General features: G+C 46.2%; 1 protein-coding gene across 5 annotated transcripts in view; it reads left to right on the top strand.

Moving 5' to 3' along the window:
• Nucleotides 1–17,866, top strand: part of CREB5 (cAMP responsive element binding protein 5) — a 394,107-nt gene that overhangs the window by 61,357 nt on the left and 314,884 nt on the right. For all 5 annotated transcript variants that reach the window (XM_084787603.1, XM_084787605.1, XM_084787604.1 and 2 more), the window contains one exon: nt 16,110–16,181. In XM_084787603.1, the coding sequence (XP_084643729.1) occupies nt 16,128–16,181 (54 nt within the window). In that variant the 5' untranslated portion in view covers nt 16,110–16,127. The remainder of the gene's footprint in view (nt 1–16,109; nt 16,182–17,866) is intronic.

Here is a 17,866-nt window from a genome sequence, read left to right as displayed (position 1 = left end):
AAACTCCTGCTACCACACCGCTTTCACCCGTCGGACTGTGCCCTCCAACCGTGAGCCGGAACAAGGCCTGCCTGCCTTACATTGCTTTTGTTGGGTATTTTTGTCACAGTATGTAGGGAATTGACTAACACACGGGGCTGTAGAGCAAGACTCTATCTCAAAAGCCCAGCCCAACCTGAACCAAACCTGTGAGAAAAGACAATGGCTGGCAAGGAGTCTTTCAAGCAGCTTAATGCAAGGAGGCTGGAGTGGGGGGAGGGGGTGGGGGGACACGTCATGCATCAGGGTCTACTGTGCAGGAGTTACTGAGCAGCAGAGCTCACCAACGGAACAAGAAGGAGGTCCAGGAGCCACTGCAGACAAGCCATGAGCTCAGATGCTGGGATCTTAGATGGGATGGAGTCTACCTGGGTCAGGATGTCCCTGACAGTTCAGCCAAGGTCTGATTGCCAGTACTCCTGTGGGCAAGCTCCCCACCGCTGCAGGTCTTTAGTAGGCGTTTTGGGGGAAGTTGTTGGGTAAATCCGAGCATTGGCTGTGGTATTGAGCAAGGTAACCTTGGCTTTCTCATTTGATAAAGATGACAGTAAGCTTTGATTGGATCTGGGACCTGAGCCATGAAGCATAGGGTTTTGCATACCTGAGGTAAGGCAGATCTACCAGACCAAGGATTCTGGGCAATGGGTGGGGCAGAGAGCAGAAAAGAACAGAAGGTACTAGCTTATTCCACTCTCTGAGTCGTGAGCACTCTCTCCTCTGTGTTCTCACAGTCTCGTCAAAATCGGCCTCATTTTTCACATAGACTGTGGCTACCAGCTCATATCTGCCCTCCCAACCCTCCCCACCCCCACTCCCCACACGAATAGAACAATGTTAGTGTTTCTCTGAGCCAACTGCTTGGCGAATAACTTCCCACTCAGTCCTCCCAGGGAAGGCGTGCAGTGGTTGTTATCTTTTTGTTCTTATGGCCGACTAGAGAACTGAACTTCAGAGAAATTAAGTGACGTGTTTAAGGACACTTGGGTCTTAGCAGCTGGGATCAGCCGAGAGCTGGGCTGGAGGGCGGATCCGAGTTACTCTGAAGCCCATGTTCTTGGCTTCCGGTCACTTCTTGAAAATGATGTGTCCTTTCTTCCATTAGCTATGTCCAGTGGCTAGCATGGTACGAGAAAGGCAGAACTTAAGAATTGTACTTGATAAACAAACAGAGCACCCAGACTCCGCTGTGTGCCCGCTGTGGCGTGCGATTGCACGAGCTCCCGGGTACTTTGCACCCATAGAATCTGTCCATGCAGCGGAGAAACAATGCAGAGTCAAGATGACGGCAGAGGAAATGCTCACAGGAGAAACTAGCCCAGGCAATTGAGAGTTTTGCTTCCTAGCCTCGAAATTACAGCTTGTGTCAAACCGTATGCAAACAAATACAAAAATTAGAACCTTTGCTTTTTTTTTTTGTTCGCAGAAACATGGCAAGTTCATACATGAATAAAAGTTAATGTCTGCCAGCGAACGACATTAGCGTGCTCTGTTGTTCCCACTGGTTATTTTTGTCACCAGAAAATAAACCACATTTCCGTGATTATGGAACCATATGCTTTTCAGAAGTTTTAGATTCCAATTTCATAACAGCAATAAGAACTGGCAGTTACACAGCGCTTACCACGTGTCAAACACTGTTTGCAATTGTTTACAGATGTTAACTCCTCTAATCTCTACATTCTAATAATCCTCGTGAGGTGGGTACTGTCCTTACGGGATGTATGGCACTAGGCACAGAGAGGTTGGATGGGTTCTCCAAAGCCACACAGCTGGTCACCCAGAGAATCGAGATCTGTATGTGTAAGTATGTGCAGCGTTGTCGTTTCCTGACTCTCTCCGATAGACCTCCCTGAGTCTTCCCCACGGCCCTGTCTGAACAAGAATGGTTTTGTGCATTTCACAGATGAGAGGAGTGCATTTAAATATATGAAAACATTTGTCCAGGGCCTGGCTACAAAAGACAAAACAGGCCCTCTGGACTCAACAGCCCCTCACCGTCAGAGCACAGGGAAGGGTGGTTGCCTCCCCCCACCCCCGCCCCCACCCCTTGGTTACTGAGCCATGCCTCAGAACAATAGTGTGGTCAGGTGCTGCACCTACAGTGGTGACAAAAAGGCACTGCCCACCCCCCCCCCCCGCCCCCGGTGCCCACAAATCCCTGCATTCTTCGCCTGCGTCTCTTTCTGTCTCCTCTCTATCCCTCACCCCAGAACAGCATCTTTACCTTTTCAGGAAGTCTGGGTAGGCAGTGTGGCTGGTTCATGAAAAGGGCAAGTCACTGTTCCCATAGTGACTGTGACCCAGGCCACAGCCCCAAAGTGACATACTGTGGTCCTCACTGTTTACCCGAGGACACAGATCATATATCCCCCTTCTGCACAGAATATCCAGGCCTCTGCCCTCAGAATCATTTCTTCTGCTGAAGACTGAAGGCCTTCCTGTTTCTACCCTTGCCCTGGTGCCTGCCTCTCAGGACTGCCACATCTGACCTCTGTCTTCCTTCAGTCTGGCTGCAGAGGACAGAACAGAAGCATGCCAAGCTCTTTGCTTTCTGCAGCTCTTCCGGGCACTCTCCGTCTTTCTAATGTTGCCTTGCATCAAGTCAGTCTCACTTAGACATAGCTCTCTCATTCAGAGAGCCAAGCCTGGTCTGCCCCAGCAAGACTGGTCTGCCCCAGCATTCCCCCATCCAGTCATCTGTGTTACTTGCACATGCACCTCTGTGACGGGAACACTGGACATATTTACTTTGGCTCCCAGTTTCAGAAGCCTTCAGTTAGTGTGGCAGGGAAGGCAGCGACAGAGCAGTTTCGCCCCTGCATGAGAATGTGAGGCAGTGGCTGTTCCCATAGCAATGGACCAGGGGGGGGGGAGAGAGAGAGAGACAGAGAGAGAGAGAGAGAGAGAGAGAGAGAGAGAGAGAGAGAGAGAGAGAGAGAGAGCGAGAGAGAGCTGGAAGCAGAGGCTGACCCATAACCTTCACAGGCCCACCTCTACAGCCCTACCAGCTTCTCCCTCCTAAAGGTTCTGTGCTTCTCAAAATAGCTCTCCCAGGTAGATGGCAGTGCTCAGGGCATGAGTCTGTGGGGGAATCCTTCAGATGCAAACACCACCTTTCTTCCTACCCCATCACCCTCGAATCCCTCTGGTGTCTTTTTTTTTTTTTTCATGAGCCCTGTGGATATTTTTCTGTGCTTTTTCTCTGATTGCAGGCTTTTGTTTTTGCATATGTTTCTGCATTACTTTCTTTCCCATGTGTCCTGTCAGAGCAGAGACATCTCTCCTTGTTTGTCTCTGTCGAACAAGTGCTGGCCCTCAAAGGGCCTCAAGGGACTTTTGCTATTAGACTGTTACATCCCCCGGAAGAAGAGAGAAACAATGAGGGAAGATACCGGCTCTCCCAACATCCTTTAAAATAAAATCCTGAGCTTGGGAAATTAATTCTGTGGTAGAGAGCTTGCCTCATAAGTGCAGTATTCTGGTTTTGGTCCTTAGCTCTGAAAAAAAAAATCCTGTACTGTGCTTAGAGGAGCAAAGTTTGTGACCCGAAGGTGTCACCAAATAGCCAGGCTGCAGGGAAGGGTGCTGTCTGAAGTTTTATTGGCCAGATGTTCCTGGGAGTATCTCACTGTCACTTTTGGGGCCATGGTCCCGGCTTCCGGTTGGGGAGTCCCCTCTGTCCTCTGAAGATGCCTAAAAACGTGTTCTGGGTGTGTCTTTAAGTGGCTCCTGTACGCTTCCAAGGGACTATCGGAGTCCTGAATGCCATATTTGGTTTGCCGTCTCTTCTCTGCCTCAGCCCTATGGTTCTACAACTTTAGAGGTTTTACAGACAGACAGCCTGCCATCCTGCCCAAGACTGAGCAGAGCTCTCTTTCTACCTGAGCAGCTGGCCAGGTGCTGAGTGTCTCTGATGTTCTGGGGTCCTCCTCTCTCTAGAACCATCTTTGGAAGTTCTCAGCTATGAGGGGGCTTACAGGGAACACTTGCTTGCGTGGGAATGCTGGTGAATAAGTCCACTTGGGCTTGGGGTGCGTGCAGATGGGGCTGGCCTCAGTTTCCTTGGGCGGTGGCTGGTAACTGTTGGTTTCAAATGAGACACACACAAGAGTCTTAATCGCACCATGTGTGGGATGTGCCCCATGGGGCTGTGTTTTGTAGGCAGGGAAGTTAAGGCTTGCCCGGAAAAATAACATGTTTTCCTTGCCTGGTGCTTGAGCTGTTTGCCTGGTGACTGGCTGATTGGTCAGTGGTTTGGGAAGAACGGAGACATTGGTTAGCTTGGGTGTCCAGAGAATTTTTGGTGTGTTTGTGTGAGAGCTTGTTTCTGTTTCTCTGGAAACAGCAGAGGGCAGAGGAGGAAAAGATGATGGTGCTATTGCCACAGTCTGTGTTCAGGGTCCCTGAAGCATCTTGCTGACATGGACTAGAAACATGTCTTAAGCTACGTCGAAATAATATAGTGCTGAGAGAGAGGGGGGGGAGGGAGAGGGAGAGGGAGAGGGAGGGAGGGAGGGAGAGAGAGAGAGAGAGAGAGAGAGAGAGAGAGAGAGAGAGAGAGGGGAGAGACGGGGCTGGGAGGGGGGAGGCTTTGATGTCTTCATCGAAAAGGTAAACAGGACAGCAGACAGCTTTGGAAACCAGGGCAATATTGTCCTCTTCACCCTATTGGACCAGTGTCCTCTGCAGAGCTCCTTACAGAGGTCCTCAGAGGGAGACACAAGCCAAAGCTGCGGCAGTCAGAGCCTTTCTTCACTTCTTGATGGGGAGTGCTTGTCTAAGATTAGAAAAGCCTGACACATAGCATGTGGTGGCACAAGGGAGACATGTTTTCATTAAATAAAATGTGGTAAGTTCTGAGTATTAAAGAAAGCTCTATCGGTAGGCCTTTGACACACAGGGATTGCCTGTGCTAAGAGGTGACTTGTCCCTAGGTCAGTGATTAATAATCTTCAGTGTCTCAGCACCCACCCATCCTCTCTCTCTCTCTCTCTCTCTCTCTCTCTCTCTCTCTCTCTCTCTCTCTCTTTCTCTCTCTCCAGTGTTTCTCTGCATAGCTTTGGCTGGCCTGGACATGCTTTGTAGACCAGGCTGGCCTTAAACTCACAAAGATCCGCCTGCCTCTGTCTCCCAAGTTCTGGGATCACAGGTGTGCGCCACCGCACCCGGCTTCTCCATACTCTCTTAAGAGGCTCTGAAGTGAGCAGATCATTGTTTGCTCTATGACTTTTGTTTTACTCTGCTAACATTCTCTTCAGCACTCTTAGGGACTTTCTTATTTACAGTTATTTCATGGAGAATAAAAAGGAGAGGGGGGAAATGAATAGGAAACATTGAGCATAAGACCGGAGCATGGCCAAAGACCATGCAGTTGGCTAGAGAGAGTGCCATGATGAAACCAAGCCTGCCTTCCCACTTTGGGAGCCCAGGTAGGGGGTGGATGTGAGAAAGAGGCTAGATCTGGATTAGTCCTGTTTCTAGTGCCTGCAGTGAAGCCTGAAGGCCCAGCCAACAGAAGGGGTGTGATTCTTGGTTTACACAGTGTTGGCAGACCCCACCAGTTTCCGTGATGCCTGGGACCAGGACTGTGTGGACACAGCAGTCAGGTAAAGATGAGGGTGTGGACTTCATTTCTCTTTCTCTGTAAGGCTGTTGTCTGGTCCAGCCTTGTTCCACACAGAAATATGTGGTTCCAGCCCACCCCCACCACAGTCCCTCTGGTGACGAGCCCCAGATTCCTTAGCTTGCTCAACCAGAAAGAGACAAAACAGAAACAAAGCAAGCATCTAGCTAAGCTTAGAGCTTAGCACTGTGCCTGCCCCAGAGTCAGCCTGTGACACAGTACGTCTGTCAGCCAGCCTGTGACACAGTACATCTTTCAGTCAGCCTATGACATAGTACGTCTGTCAGTCAGCCTGTGACATAGTATGTCTGTCAGTCAGCCTGTGACGCAGTACATCTGTCAGTCAGCCTGTGACACAGTATGTCTGTCAGTCAGCCTGTGACACAGTATGTCTGTCAGTCAGCCTGTGACAGTATGTCTGTCAGTCAGCCTGTGACACAGTATGTCTGGCTGTTCTCTAAGAGCTACTCTTCATATGAATGTGAAGTGACTGCAAGCCTCCACATTGGCTTAACAAGTTACTTGAACCTAGGATACAATTTGGCTCTTTCTAGCACATTCCCAGGACAGTGGCAGAATGCAGCCAGATTCTTAGCCAGAATGTAACTCAAATGACCACCAGTCCAGCTTCTGATTGAACGGTTTCCTTCTGAAACCTCTCAAGCTGGCCTGGACTCTCCACATTTCTCCAAGAATCTGGTTTTCCAAATTCTCACCAGGATGGCATTCTCCTGACTCTGGCTTCCATGCAGGCCCTGTGCTTGCTGCTTTGGTCTCTGTGATCCCCTATGAGCCCTGCTTAGTTGATTCCATGGGCTGTGTTCTTCTGGTGTGCTCAACCTCTCTGGCTCCTCTAGTCCTTCCTCCTCCTCTTCCATGGGGCTCCCCAAGGTCCACCTCATGTTTTGGCGTGGATCTCTGTCTCTGCTCCTATCAGCTGCTGGAGGAAGCCTCTCTGACAATGACTGGTCTTGCAGAATATCATTAGGAATTGGTGTGTGTGTGTGTGTGTGTGTGTGTGTGTGTGTGTGTGTGTGTGTGTGTTTTGATTCTACTCTAAGTCTCTGAGCCATCCAGATTTGAGTATAATTTTTTTTTCAATTAAAGAGTGAGCACCAGAGCAGCTAGTGCTCTTAAGTGCTGAACACCATTCTAATCCTTAGAGTCTCTTTTTATAGTAAGAAATATTAATGTTCAGATGCGTTAAGTAATTTGCCCAAGATCACACAGCTATCAGATGAGGGAGTTGGGATTTAATTGCTGATTTTCTAATAGGAAATTTGATCCCCTGGCTACATTAAGCTACCCACAAATAATGCAGTGTTACTTTATTCCAACTAAAATAAAAATCAAGCCTATATTGAAACAAAGAAATACACAAACCCTTACTTCTAAGATAGTGAAAAGAGCTCACATGTGTGTATGCTAGTGTGTGGGAGAGGATTGTGATTGCACAAGTTTTTAGGAATGTATGTGCATGTGTGACTGTGTGTGTGTGCGCGCGGGCGCGCGCGCACGTGTGTGTGTGTGCACGTGTGTGCGCGCGCGAGTGTGCGCGCGAGTGTGTGCGCGCGCACGTGTGTGTGTGTGTGTGTGTGCGCGAGTGTGTGTGTGCACACACACACGCACTGTATTGATGTATTATTAGAAGTATTTAGCTATACAGGGAGATTATGTGGCATTTGATGCAGTTAATGAAGTAGCCTTGTTTTCTCATATCCTGTGAACTCTCACACCATTTTGTTAAATCTACATACAGCCTTTAGCAGTGTATCTTCCATCACAGTTGCCAGGCACCCCACCCCCACCCCTGCCTCTGTGTTGGACATGAAGGCTCAGATGCAGGTTACCTCGGCTGCCCCTTCATGCTCCTACCATGTGCTCTTGTGCTTTGTAGGTAGCTGGGAGGAAAACGATGTCCCAAGTTTCCCATCTCATCCCATGCATAGAGCCACATGTGAACAAGTTCAGAGTGACAGGTGATGGGTCACTGTCTACATGCCATTGTTCCTGATGGAGCCGGCGAATGACACCCCAATGAAGAGTCTTCCAATTCCTGCAGGACACAGCAGAGATTCATCTCTTGGTTTGGAGTTGGCACAATGTCTGATCCTGTCCCTGCCTCTCCTGCCCTATGTTACCCACCCCTCCTGCTATGCCCAGCTACCAGCAGTAGCATGCCTCCTCTGTCCTGCAAAAGTCCAGGGTTGGGGTATTCCTGAGGGTCTGACCTTTAATCCTGAGCAAAGAGACCATGTTCATCCTTATTGGCATCCCTACATTTTGGAAACACACACACACACACACACACACACACACACACACACACACACACACACCTCTTTCCTATCAGTGCTCATTTAGGGTGTGGTCTCCAAATGGATGCTGTTGTTGCTCTGTGCTCTGGGGCCTGAAGGATGCAGTCGCGTGCTCATGTTTCTAGACCTTTGACAATGGAGTCTGGTGTACTTTTCACCCGTCATGGGTGAAGGTTCAAGAAAAGGCCCTTTCCTTGGCTGTATTTTCTTCAAGGTGTTTAGTGGGTTCCTTCGCTTCTGTGGGAGGCTCTTGTTTAATTGGAAATTGAGGAAGCCATGAGCCATGAGAATGATAAAGCAGTTTTCAAAAATACCACCAAGGGGCTGGGGAGATGGTTCATTCTGTAAATTAAGAGCTGATTTTGATCCCTAGAACTCATGTTTTGTTGTTGTTGTTTGTTGGTTGTTTTTAAAGCTGGCTATGGTGGTGCACACTTTTAGTTCTGGCACTGGGGGGAATGGAAGACAGGCAGATCTTTGCAACTCACTTCCCAGCCAGCCTAGCCTACTTGGAGAGTTCCAGGACTGTGAGAGACTCTCTCAAAAAACAAAAAAGATGGTACAAGAGTAATAACACTTGATGTTGTCCTCTGGCCTCCACTTGTGTGTGCATGTACACATGCAATGCACACACACACACACACACACACATACACACACACACACACACAGAGCTAATTCCTGAACTTTAAAAATGGGTGTGGCCTTAGAGGCCTGAGTTAATCTATGGGGAATGAAATGATCTCTCTCTCTCTCTCTCTCTCTCTCTCTCTCTCTCTCTCTCAGATCTGAATATTTATTCTGCATATCAAATGTGTTTTATATTTTTTAATATAAAATTCACTTCTCAATAAAACCAAATAGACCAAAGATATATGGATATGTGATTGTGTATCTATTCATCCTTCCTCCTTTTCTTTCTTTCTTTCTTAAAAGTTGGTTTGGACATACTTTTCCCCATAGGTCTTCTCTGAACTGATGGATGATAGTTACAGCAACATAACACAGAATTCAGAGCTTGTTGTGTGTGGCTTTTTTTTTTTAGTCAAACAACAACAAACAAAACAAAAAACAGGGCTGCTCTGAGGCTGAGCTCAAAACCACAATACTTTGGTAGTATACATAGTATACAGATCTAAGGTCTTGAGTTTAGTTCACAGCACCAAAACCCCCACAAACAAAACATGCTTTGCGGGATAAACTATACTCTCCATCTGCAAATTAGTTTGTGTGAAATTGTCACAAACTCGAGTCACTTGGGAAAAGGGAACTTCAGCAGGGGAACTGTTGCATTGCATTAGCCTGTGAGCAGGTCTCTGGGGCATGTTTTTAATTCAGTGTGTGTGTGTGTGTGTGTGTGTGTGTGTGTGTGTGTGTGTGTGTGTGTTGGGGGGCAGCCCACTGTGGGTGGTACCATCCCTGGGCTGCTCTGGGATGTATGAGGAAGCAGGCTGAGCAAGGCCTGGGAAGCACCCCAGTAAGCAGTTTTCCCCCCATGACTCCTGCCTCCACTCCTGCTTGAGTTCCTGCTCCGACTTCCCTGGAAGATTGTTTGTGACCAAGGGAGTCTTCTTAGAAGAGGCGACTTCAAATGAGGAAGTGCTCCCACCAAACCTTCAGGCTGAATGGAAGCCTATAGGTTTTTCTTAAATGAGTGATTGATGGGGGAGGGCCCAGCCCATTGTGGGTGGGGCCACGCCCAGGCTGGTTGCCATATAAGAAAACTGGCTGTGTTTCCTTCTGAGGTTGTATTCAGTCCCATTAGAAACCAAGTGATTTAGTTACATACAATACTTCCTTAAAAACCAGAGGGACACCACCCTAGTGTTTTGTTAACCACACATATGTCAAACACAGTTTTCTTGAAGATGGGAGATGTTCTGCAAAAAAATATACTATACCAGACAGAAGCAAGAAGAGCAAAGACCTGGGTACACGCGCTCGGGCGGGCACGCGCTCAGGGCTTTTCTGTGCTGCAGATCTAGAGCCTCACACTCGGGCTCAGCAAACATGCACTGAACTATTGAACCCATAGATAGAAAAGCTAGAAGACACGATTAGGGAGAACAAAAGCTCCAATTAGTTCATGACTTTAAAAAAAAAAAGCCCTCATACCTAAAGAAACATATGGAACATTTAAAAAGAGAGAGCGAGGGAGGACTCTAACATATGAAAAACCAATCCCACTGGAATGCTTTCCAATATATGGTTATAAACGCCACAAATATAAAACCACAGGCCCCTGCAGAAGGCGGGGAGAGGCTGGGAGCCCCCCAGCACTCACTCCTCTTAGGGCCTCCTTTGGAGAATAAGATCGGGTCAGTTTCCAGAGATGAAAGCTGTTTGGAAATCCTTCCTTCTGGGAACAGTGGGCCTTGTGGGAAGGGAACTTTTGACAGTCTCTATAATGATGGAGTATGTGACAAAGTCCTAGAGAGGTCTCTGGTTCAGCCTGTAACAGCCTGAGCTTTGGAGGATCTGAGGGGAATGCCGGGTGAGCATTTCTAAAAGCAAGGGCTTTTGTTTGAATGCAGTAGACACGTTCAGTTCGGCTCTAGGCAAACACTCCCAGCTCTGCACCTCTTGGGAGGAGTGCCAGCTGTAAGCTGTGGAGGGCCAGCTCACACCACCTTCTGCCACAACTTACACTTGGGAGAGACAGGCTCACTCCCGGGCCTAGCCCTTTTCTGGTTGGAAAACTTTGCAGCATGCAGGCATTTCAAGCTGGAGGGCTGAAATGTCACTTTCAAAAGTAGGGGGTGGGGTTAAAGAGGTCACACAGCTGCAAATAATACTAGCCCAATGAAATTCAGATTCTAACTGCAGTGCGCTTCAAGAAAAACACAGGGACAGGAAACGAGCTGAGCTGACCCGATCTTTCTACCAGCAAAGCAAAGCCCTGGGAGAGGAGAGCGGAGGAGAGAGAAAGGAGGAGGAGGAGGAGGAGGAGGAGGAGGAGGAGGAGGAAGGCACAAGACAAAGATCTACAGAGCAGCAGACATACAAAGAGTCAGTTTTACGTGAAGAAGACACACTGCAAGATAAGGACAGAGCCACGCAGAGATACAAAGACCTATTCACAAAACCAATGGTTTTTCTTGGACTGAAATTCAAGGGCACTTTTTTTTTTTTTAAATAATTGGGTTATAATGTTTCAGGTTTGAAAAATCAAGATAGATTGGAAGTCCCGAAAGTTTGGGCTCTTTGTTTTTGATAAGTTTCTGCCAGTCACCTTTTCTGATAGCTCTTCCATGAAGAGTCTGCTTTCCAATGTTTGGCTACTATGATCCCATTTTACAGATGGGGAAGTAAGATGAGTTAGAGCATCTTTCTTAAAAAACAAACAAACAAACAAACAAACAAACAAACAAACAAGACCCTTAGCCCCAAACTGAAGATGCAATTCCTTTCTGACAGCTAGCCTTGTGTGAGGAGAGCTAGCCTGCATTTTTTATGTGAGACAGAGTTGGACGGACATCTTGTAATGAAATGAATGTAGAATGTGCTTGTGGCGAGTGCGTTTGCTTCTTATTGTGTAAACTGCCTTGTCTTTCTGACTATGTGCAAGTTGGCTTTGCCTGTAATAGGTTTACTTACATAATCGTTCTCAGGGAAAACAGTACTGAGGTGGACTCTCACTCAGTGGGACTTCCTGGAGCATCTTAGACATTCTTAGCTCTGGTTCTGGGCTTTCATGGGGCAGGTTTGTGCTGCCTCGATGAGATTAGAGCTCCATGTTTACAAAGGGCTGGCAATGGCTGCCTCTGAGCTGGGTGGTGAAGCATCCACCATAGGCTGATCCCTGCAAACCACGGCATGTCGATTCTCCTTGCTCTGGCTCACATGTTACCCTTATATGTCAAGTATGTGGCTAGAGTATTTTGTGTAGACTGTTAAGGTTTATGATGGCATTTTCTTCTTGCAGTCTTTGCCTTTTGGGAAACTAATTCCTAGCCTATCCTAACAGCCAGGAAAGCCTTTGACTGGATTGGTGATTGGTGGCATCAGCCATTATGGGCCAACTTCCTATTTTAGATCAGGAATTTGTGGGGTCAAACCCTGAACAAAGAAAGAGATTCTAGCTCACTTAGCAGCCAGAGGAATGCGGTGCCAGTGGAGGGTTTGAATTGTAAATTAAGCCTGTCATCTCCTCGTCAACCAGGAAAGCCTCTGCTCACTTTGTGCGAATCTTTAATTGTTTTCCGAAAGGTTGAGGGGTACTAGACTCGTGAAGCATTCCTTTTAGCTGAACAGTGGGTCTGACTGTAGGAAAAGAGCAATTAATATGGTGCTATTTAGAAACTACCAAACCATGTGGACATCTGCCACAGTGGCGCTATTTTGCATCAGTGCATCCAAAGCTGCTATTTCTTAAAGGGCGTTCTATGGGGCCATGAGCAGCCCAGTAACCCAGGTTTTCTTGCTTGTGATACCTGTGATGAGATGAACAGATAGAAACTAGCTTCCTCCCTTTTTTTCCCACTAAAAAGCATCTTTAGTCCCCCACCACCCCCCAGGAAGTCTGGGGAGATTTTTTTTAAAAGACTGTACCCAAGACAAGAAGAGTCGTGACCCACACAACCTCTCACCTCTCTGAAAATTTGATACTGGCCAGAAAGTTGCCTCCAGAGTCGAGAACAGAAGGCTGTTTGGGACAATTTATTATGATGATTCAGGACTCATTAGCCATTCCACAAACATTTATTGAACGCCTACTATGGAAGCTCTAGGCAATGGAGCCCAGGCTGTGGTGATTGCCAAACCAAACTTGGTTTATTAAAAAAAAAAAAAAAAAAAAAAAGTCCCAGCCAGTAGGAACAACTGAACAGGAAACGAGAAGATGAGGCTTTTACTTCCGAGGACCAACTGTGGCACAACCTGGAAGGATCATTTCTCCCAGTGTCTGGGTGATGACAGAAGACCCTGCACCCCTTCAGTAGGGGATCTGAGCATCTAATTATTGCACTATGCACAAGAAAAGAACCATAATAATAGACCACAAAAATCAACCATGCCTCTTGACTGAAACATCAGACCAGATCATACCAGTTGATAAAAGTAATGAGGCCTACATGGCAGAGCGGCTCCATTTAGAAACTCTACTGCAAGCACCTACACGGAGAGGAATGAGCAAGGAAGTGTTGTTTGTAGAGGCTGCTTGTGGGAACTCTAGACTATCAAAATTAAGTAGTTGAGGTTTATGCAGTATGTACACACCCACTCACAGTAGACCTTACGGATCCTTTAAAACCCACTTTATATTAGCAAAGGCTGTGTACCTCAAGACGTTCATTCCAATGTTATGTTGTCAAACAGATTTGCTTCATGTTTATTGCATATCATTTAATAAATTGCTACAGATTCATCTGTGTCTGGAAAATAAGCTAAAAGAAGCGCAGTAGAATGTACTGATGGTTATACTTTGCTTTGTTTGAGAAGAGACTTTGTATGCATCCTTTAGGTCTCTTGAAGTATAAGTTATTTTACTAACACGTGTCAGTATTTATCAAATTACCTTCATCGTATTCCTCTAAACATGACAGGCACACACTATAGGCTCAGGACCACAGAGTAAGTCTGTGGGACTGTGCTCTGACCCGTGTCCAAGCATGAGTAATAGAGCTCGATTCCAAGACATCTGAAGCTGTAAAGCACGGCTGATAATTAAGGATGCCAATGCGGATGCCAAGCTGAGCTGTAGGATACTGGTATAGGAAAGCCTGAGTTTATGGGGAGAACCAGCATGTTGGTGGGTCAAGGATCAGAACTGAGCACTGATTATAGTGGAAAGACAGCTTCTCCTTAGACCTAGTGCCTGAGTTTGGCCAGCTCTTTTTTTTTTCACGGCTTGTTAAACTCTTTAGAGACTCGACCGTCTATTGCTGGGACATTCACTTAACTATCATTAATTAGTACCTTCTGGTGCCTGCCATAAATATGCATGTATAGGACTCTCCCATTTGACCATCGTGTAATCTTCACTTTGATTGTAAACATGCTGTTCCTTCTTGACATTAGCAAACAAAGCTCTCAAGTGGCACCTGAGAGAGAGCCACAAACAAGGGAATAAAGTGTAATTCTACACACCAACAGATTCGTATTGGAGAGAGGATCCAATAATACTTATCCTCAAACTTCTGTTACCTCCGAGGTACCTCACTCTTCTCCGTGATTTCCAAATGTCTTACCGGCTCCAAACCAAGGAATTGTGTGTAGGATCAAAAGGGCTGAAGATAAATATTGCTCACCCCAGTGGTCAAGGAGGGGCCACTGAGGCAGGAGGCCATTGCCAAGCAGAACTGTTTCCAGGAAAGGATTAAAAAGTTTGTGGTTTTTTAAAAAAGAAAAACACAGTAGATTTATAACAGATAAGCTAATTTATTCTATTTCTTAAGCTAGTTTATTACAGTTATTCTGCTTTCCCAATCAAAATCACTCCTCTTTACTTTTTGTCACTGCAAGGAGGGATGTTCTGTGATCAGCAATGGCAAAATAAAATAATAAATAAATAATAAATAAAAATGGGGAAGTCATTTTTGTTGCTCATAACTTCAGACAAGAACAAGCAAAAAAAAAAACATTTGAAATACACTCAGCTTTGATTTCTTCTCATAAATGTAATACCGTAAGGTGGCCATGCTTTAGTGGAGCCTCTTACATATGCTATGAAGAAGTAGGGGAGAAAAGTTTAGAGGGTCCAAGCACTAAGACACCCCAATTTGAACATTTATAGGCCGCATGTCAGTTGTTGAGTTTCTACCTCACACTTCATAAATATGAGTCAATCGGAAAATAAAAATTAAAAACATCAAGTCATACGAAAAAATGTAAATAAGCACAGAAAGGTAATTTACATAATAATGCTTAATATAGGAAAGCATTAAAATTATGCTAATGACTGTATTTTGTGGCCGCCAGCGGGAAGAGCTTCCTGAGCTGTGCTTCTCAAGCTTCTTAACACTGGGGCCCATCAGCTCATGTTGTGATGACCCCGCCCCCAACCATACACTTATTTCATTGCTGCTTCATATCTATAATTCTGCTATTGTTATGGACTCTAATGTACATATCTGATATGTGGGATATCTGATATGCAGCCCCTATGAAAGGGCCATTTGCTCCCTAAAGGGATCTTGACGCATAGGTTGAGAAACACTGTTCTATAGACGTGAGTCGGGTATCGCTTAGTTCAACTGCCTGAGAAGGAGGAATCATGGTTAAGACTTCCGCTCCATTTTTAGTTTTGTGTTTTAATATCGGACTGGCAATGTTATCTACAGCAAACAGCCTCACTGTATGTTTTGGAAAAGTGAGAGGACCCTATACTTCCCCAAAGAAGAAGTGTTTGGAGAAGGAGGTGTAAAATGCACAAGCTAGACGTGTTTGTTTCCCTCAGCCCAGTGGGAATCCTCCATGTGCCTGGCTGCCACTGCCCTCCTTTTGGAATCACCCACAGGCAGCGTTTTAGAGAAACACTGCTTTCTGTGCTCAGGGTTAAGGCAGTAGGTTCTGAAACTCAGCAACAGACACGTGTACCATGAAAAGCACATGTAATATATATACACAACTCTAAAATTGATTGTTAAAATATTTAGAAAACCATCAAAATAATGTAGCTTAAGTTTGCTTGGCTCTTCCTGTCATCAAAAAGAAGCAAAGCCAACAGCAACAGATGGGTTAACCAGAGAGCCGTGTAGACCACACTTTTATTGGCATTTGAGATCACAGTAAAGATGATTTTCACTGTGTTCAATTTTTGCCCAGTGAACACAGAATTGAAGTTTTCCCTGTAGCTCTCCCAACTAGCCAGTGGTGGGATGTACTTTGCCTTGGGATCTGGCTGGGCTCTAACCTGGCAACGGCACCCAGCAGCTGGCATTCCATAGGCAGGCTGTAGGTGCCAACATCACTGTAGCCCGTTCTTTCTTTGCTATGCACTAAAGAGAGGATGCTAGAAACTCAAGTCAGGGGAACCAATAAGCTGGCAAACAGGACCTGTGTTCCTTGCTCATGTGTAACCTATTCAGTTAGGGAACTGCATAAAGGGCTCCAGGTGATTGTCCTCCTTACGCATTGAAAGCTAGAAGAAAGAAATACTCATGGTTCTCTGTTTTCCTTTAACCCTGCAGATTTATGAAGAATCCAAGATGAACTTGGAGCAGGAGAGGCCGTTTGTCTGCAGTGCCCCAGGCTGCTCCCAGGTGAGTGTGCGGATCACCTGTGGCCCCAGCTTGTAGGAAATGCTCTGCCTTCCCCTGGGAAGGTATCGCTGCCCACCGCGAGCCACCGTATGCATTGGGTTTTCTTTCCTCACTGAAATACTTTCAAAGTCTCCCAAGCCGTTGGCATCGTGATTCTCGTCTTCACTACTGTTAGATCATAGTTTATAGTTTGAAATACTTCCTATTCACCCCCGAAACAGGGCACTGTTGACACCCCTATGAGTAACTTCCTCCGGAAGCAAGCCAGACGCATCCGCCCACCATTTCCGCTGTCTTTCAGAAAGGGGAAGGTGGCTGTCCTTCGCAGCAGCCAGTTGCATGCATACTGGCCTTCTCTTTTTTGACGAGATGCCTCATAGCTGTGGGTTGACGTTTCTCTTTTTTGAGAAGAACACCCTTAATGACTATTCTTGAAATACAGTTCGGGCGCATGGATGTTTTAAGAGGCGTGGCTATCTTGGCTTGCGGGATTGACTCTCAGGGTCTCTGATAATAATGTTCTTCAAATGAACATTAGATAAGATACCGCCTCCAGGGTGTGTAATATAGGGCGTGAACGAGGTGTTCGGCTAATGCTCACTCTTGTTACCTCTACTGCTGTTGCCGCTAAGTCTGGTATAAAAATAGAACCCATGCTTATTGCATAAAAATCGCAGTTTTGTATTCTATGTTTAAAACTGGAGGGCGACCTTTTCTGCTCCTGACTCACGGGTCCACCTTAGACTACCATGTTCCAGGGGTATTGATATGCTGACATGGTTTTTATATCAAGATCTTTATTTTATGGGATGCAGGAAACATTTCAAAGTCTGAGCATAAGCATTTTGCTAATGTGGGAAGCACATACTCATTCCCTAATTTTCATGTACCTTCAAGGAAACCAAGGCCCATGCCCAGTCGTTGGTGGGGTGGGGTTGGCAGTCCTGGTGGGGGGGGGGACAGGGCACAGTGCCTAGGGGTCAGGTGGAAGTTAGGTGAGCATCCTCCTCACTCTAGTTTCCCAGAGTTCGAGGAGTATTCTGGGAGAATCTGAGGAGGGATTTTGGTGGAATAAAGTCACAGAAACACAAAACACTGTTGCTGGTGTTATCAGCTGGGAAGCAACCAGAGTCTGGAATTTTCTTCAGAAGTCTTGTGCCAATGTTTCTTTCTAACGTGTAAACAAGAAAACTAGTAGAGAAAAATCTTTTGGAGCCAACGGGTTTTGAAAGCCACCCAAAAGTAAGAAGTGTTAGGGGAGGGCAGATAGGTTGATAAGTAACTGGGAAAATCCTGCTAGACACGGGTTTTCCATGTTAATGCAGAGTATCTCCTTACTAAGCTAAAACCTGGTCCTTAACTAAAACAAAACTTGCCCCTCGGCTTCTTCAAAAGGAAGCCTCCTTGGCCAGAGGAACCCAGATAACCAGAGGGGTTTTCTTTGCTCTCTGTGACAATAGACATTAAGTTTTATTTACTATAAGCCACCTAGACACTTACTCAGCACCTACCTGCATGATCTATGTATTCAAGCTGCCCCGTGAAAACCACATAGTTCCACACACATTTCTGTTCTCACAGACCTTCTGGCCTGGGCATCAGATCTATAATCATATGATGAAATCATCAATTAACTAGTTGGTTGCAATTTTTCATAAAGAAGCACCAGACCACAGTGGGGAACT

Source organism: Acomys minous (assembly GCF_964271855.1).
Source record: "Acomys minous genome assembly, chromosome: 6".
NCBI lineage: Eukaryota > Metazoa > Chordata > Mammalia > Rodentia > Muridae > Acomys > Acomys minous.
The sequence above is the reverse complement of the archived record's forward strand: the minus strand, read 5'-3'. Positions and strand labels throughout refer to the sequence as shown.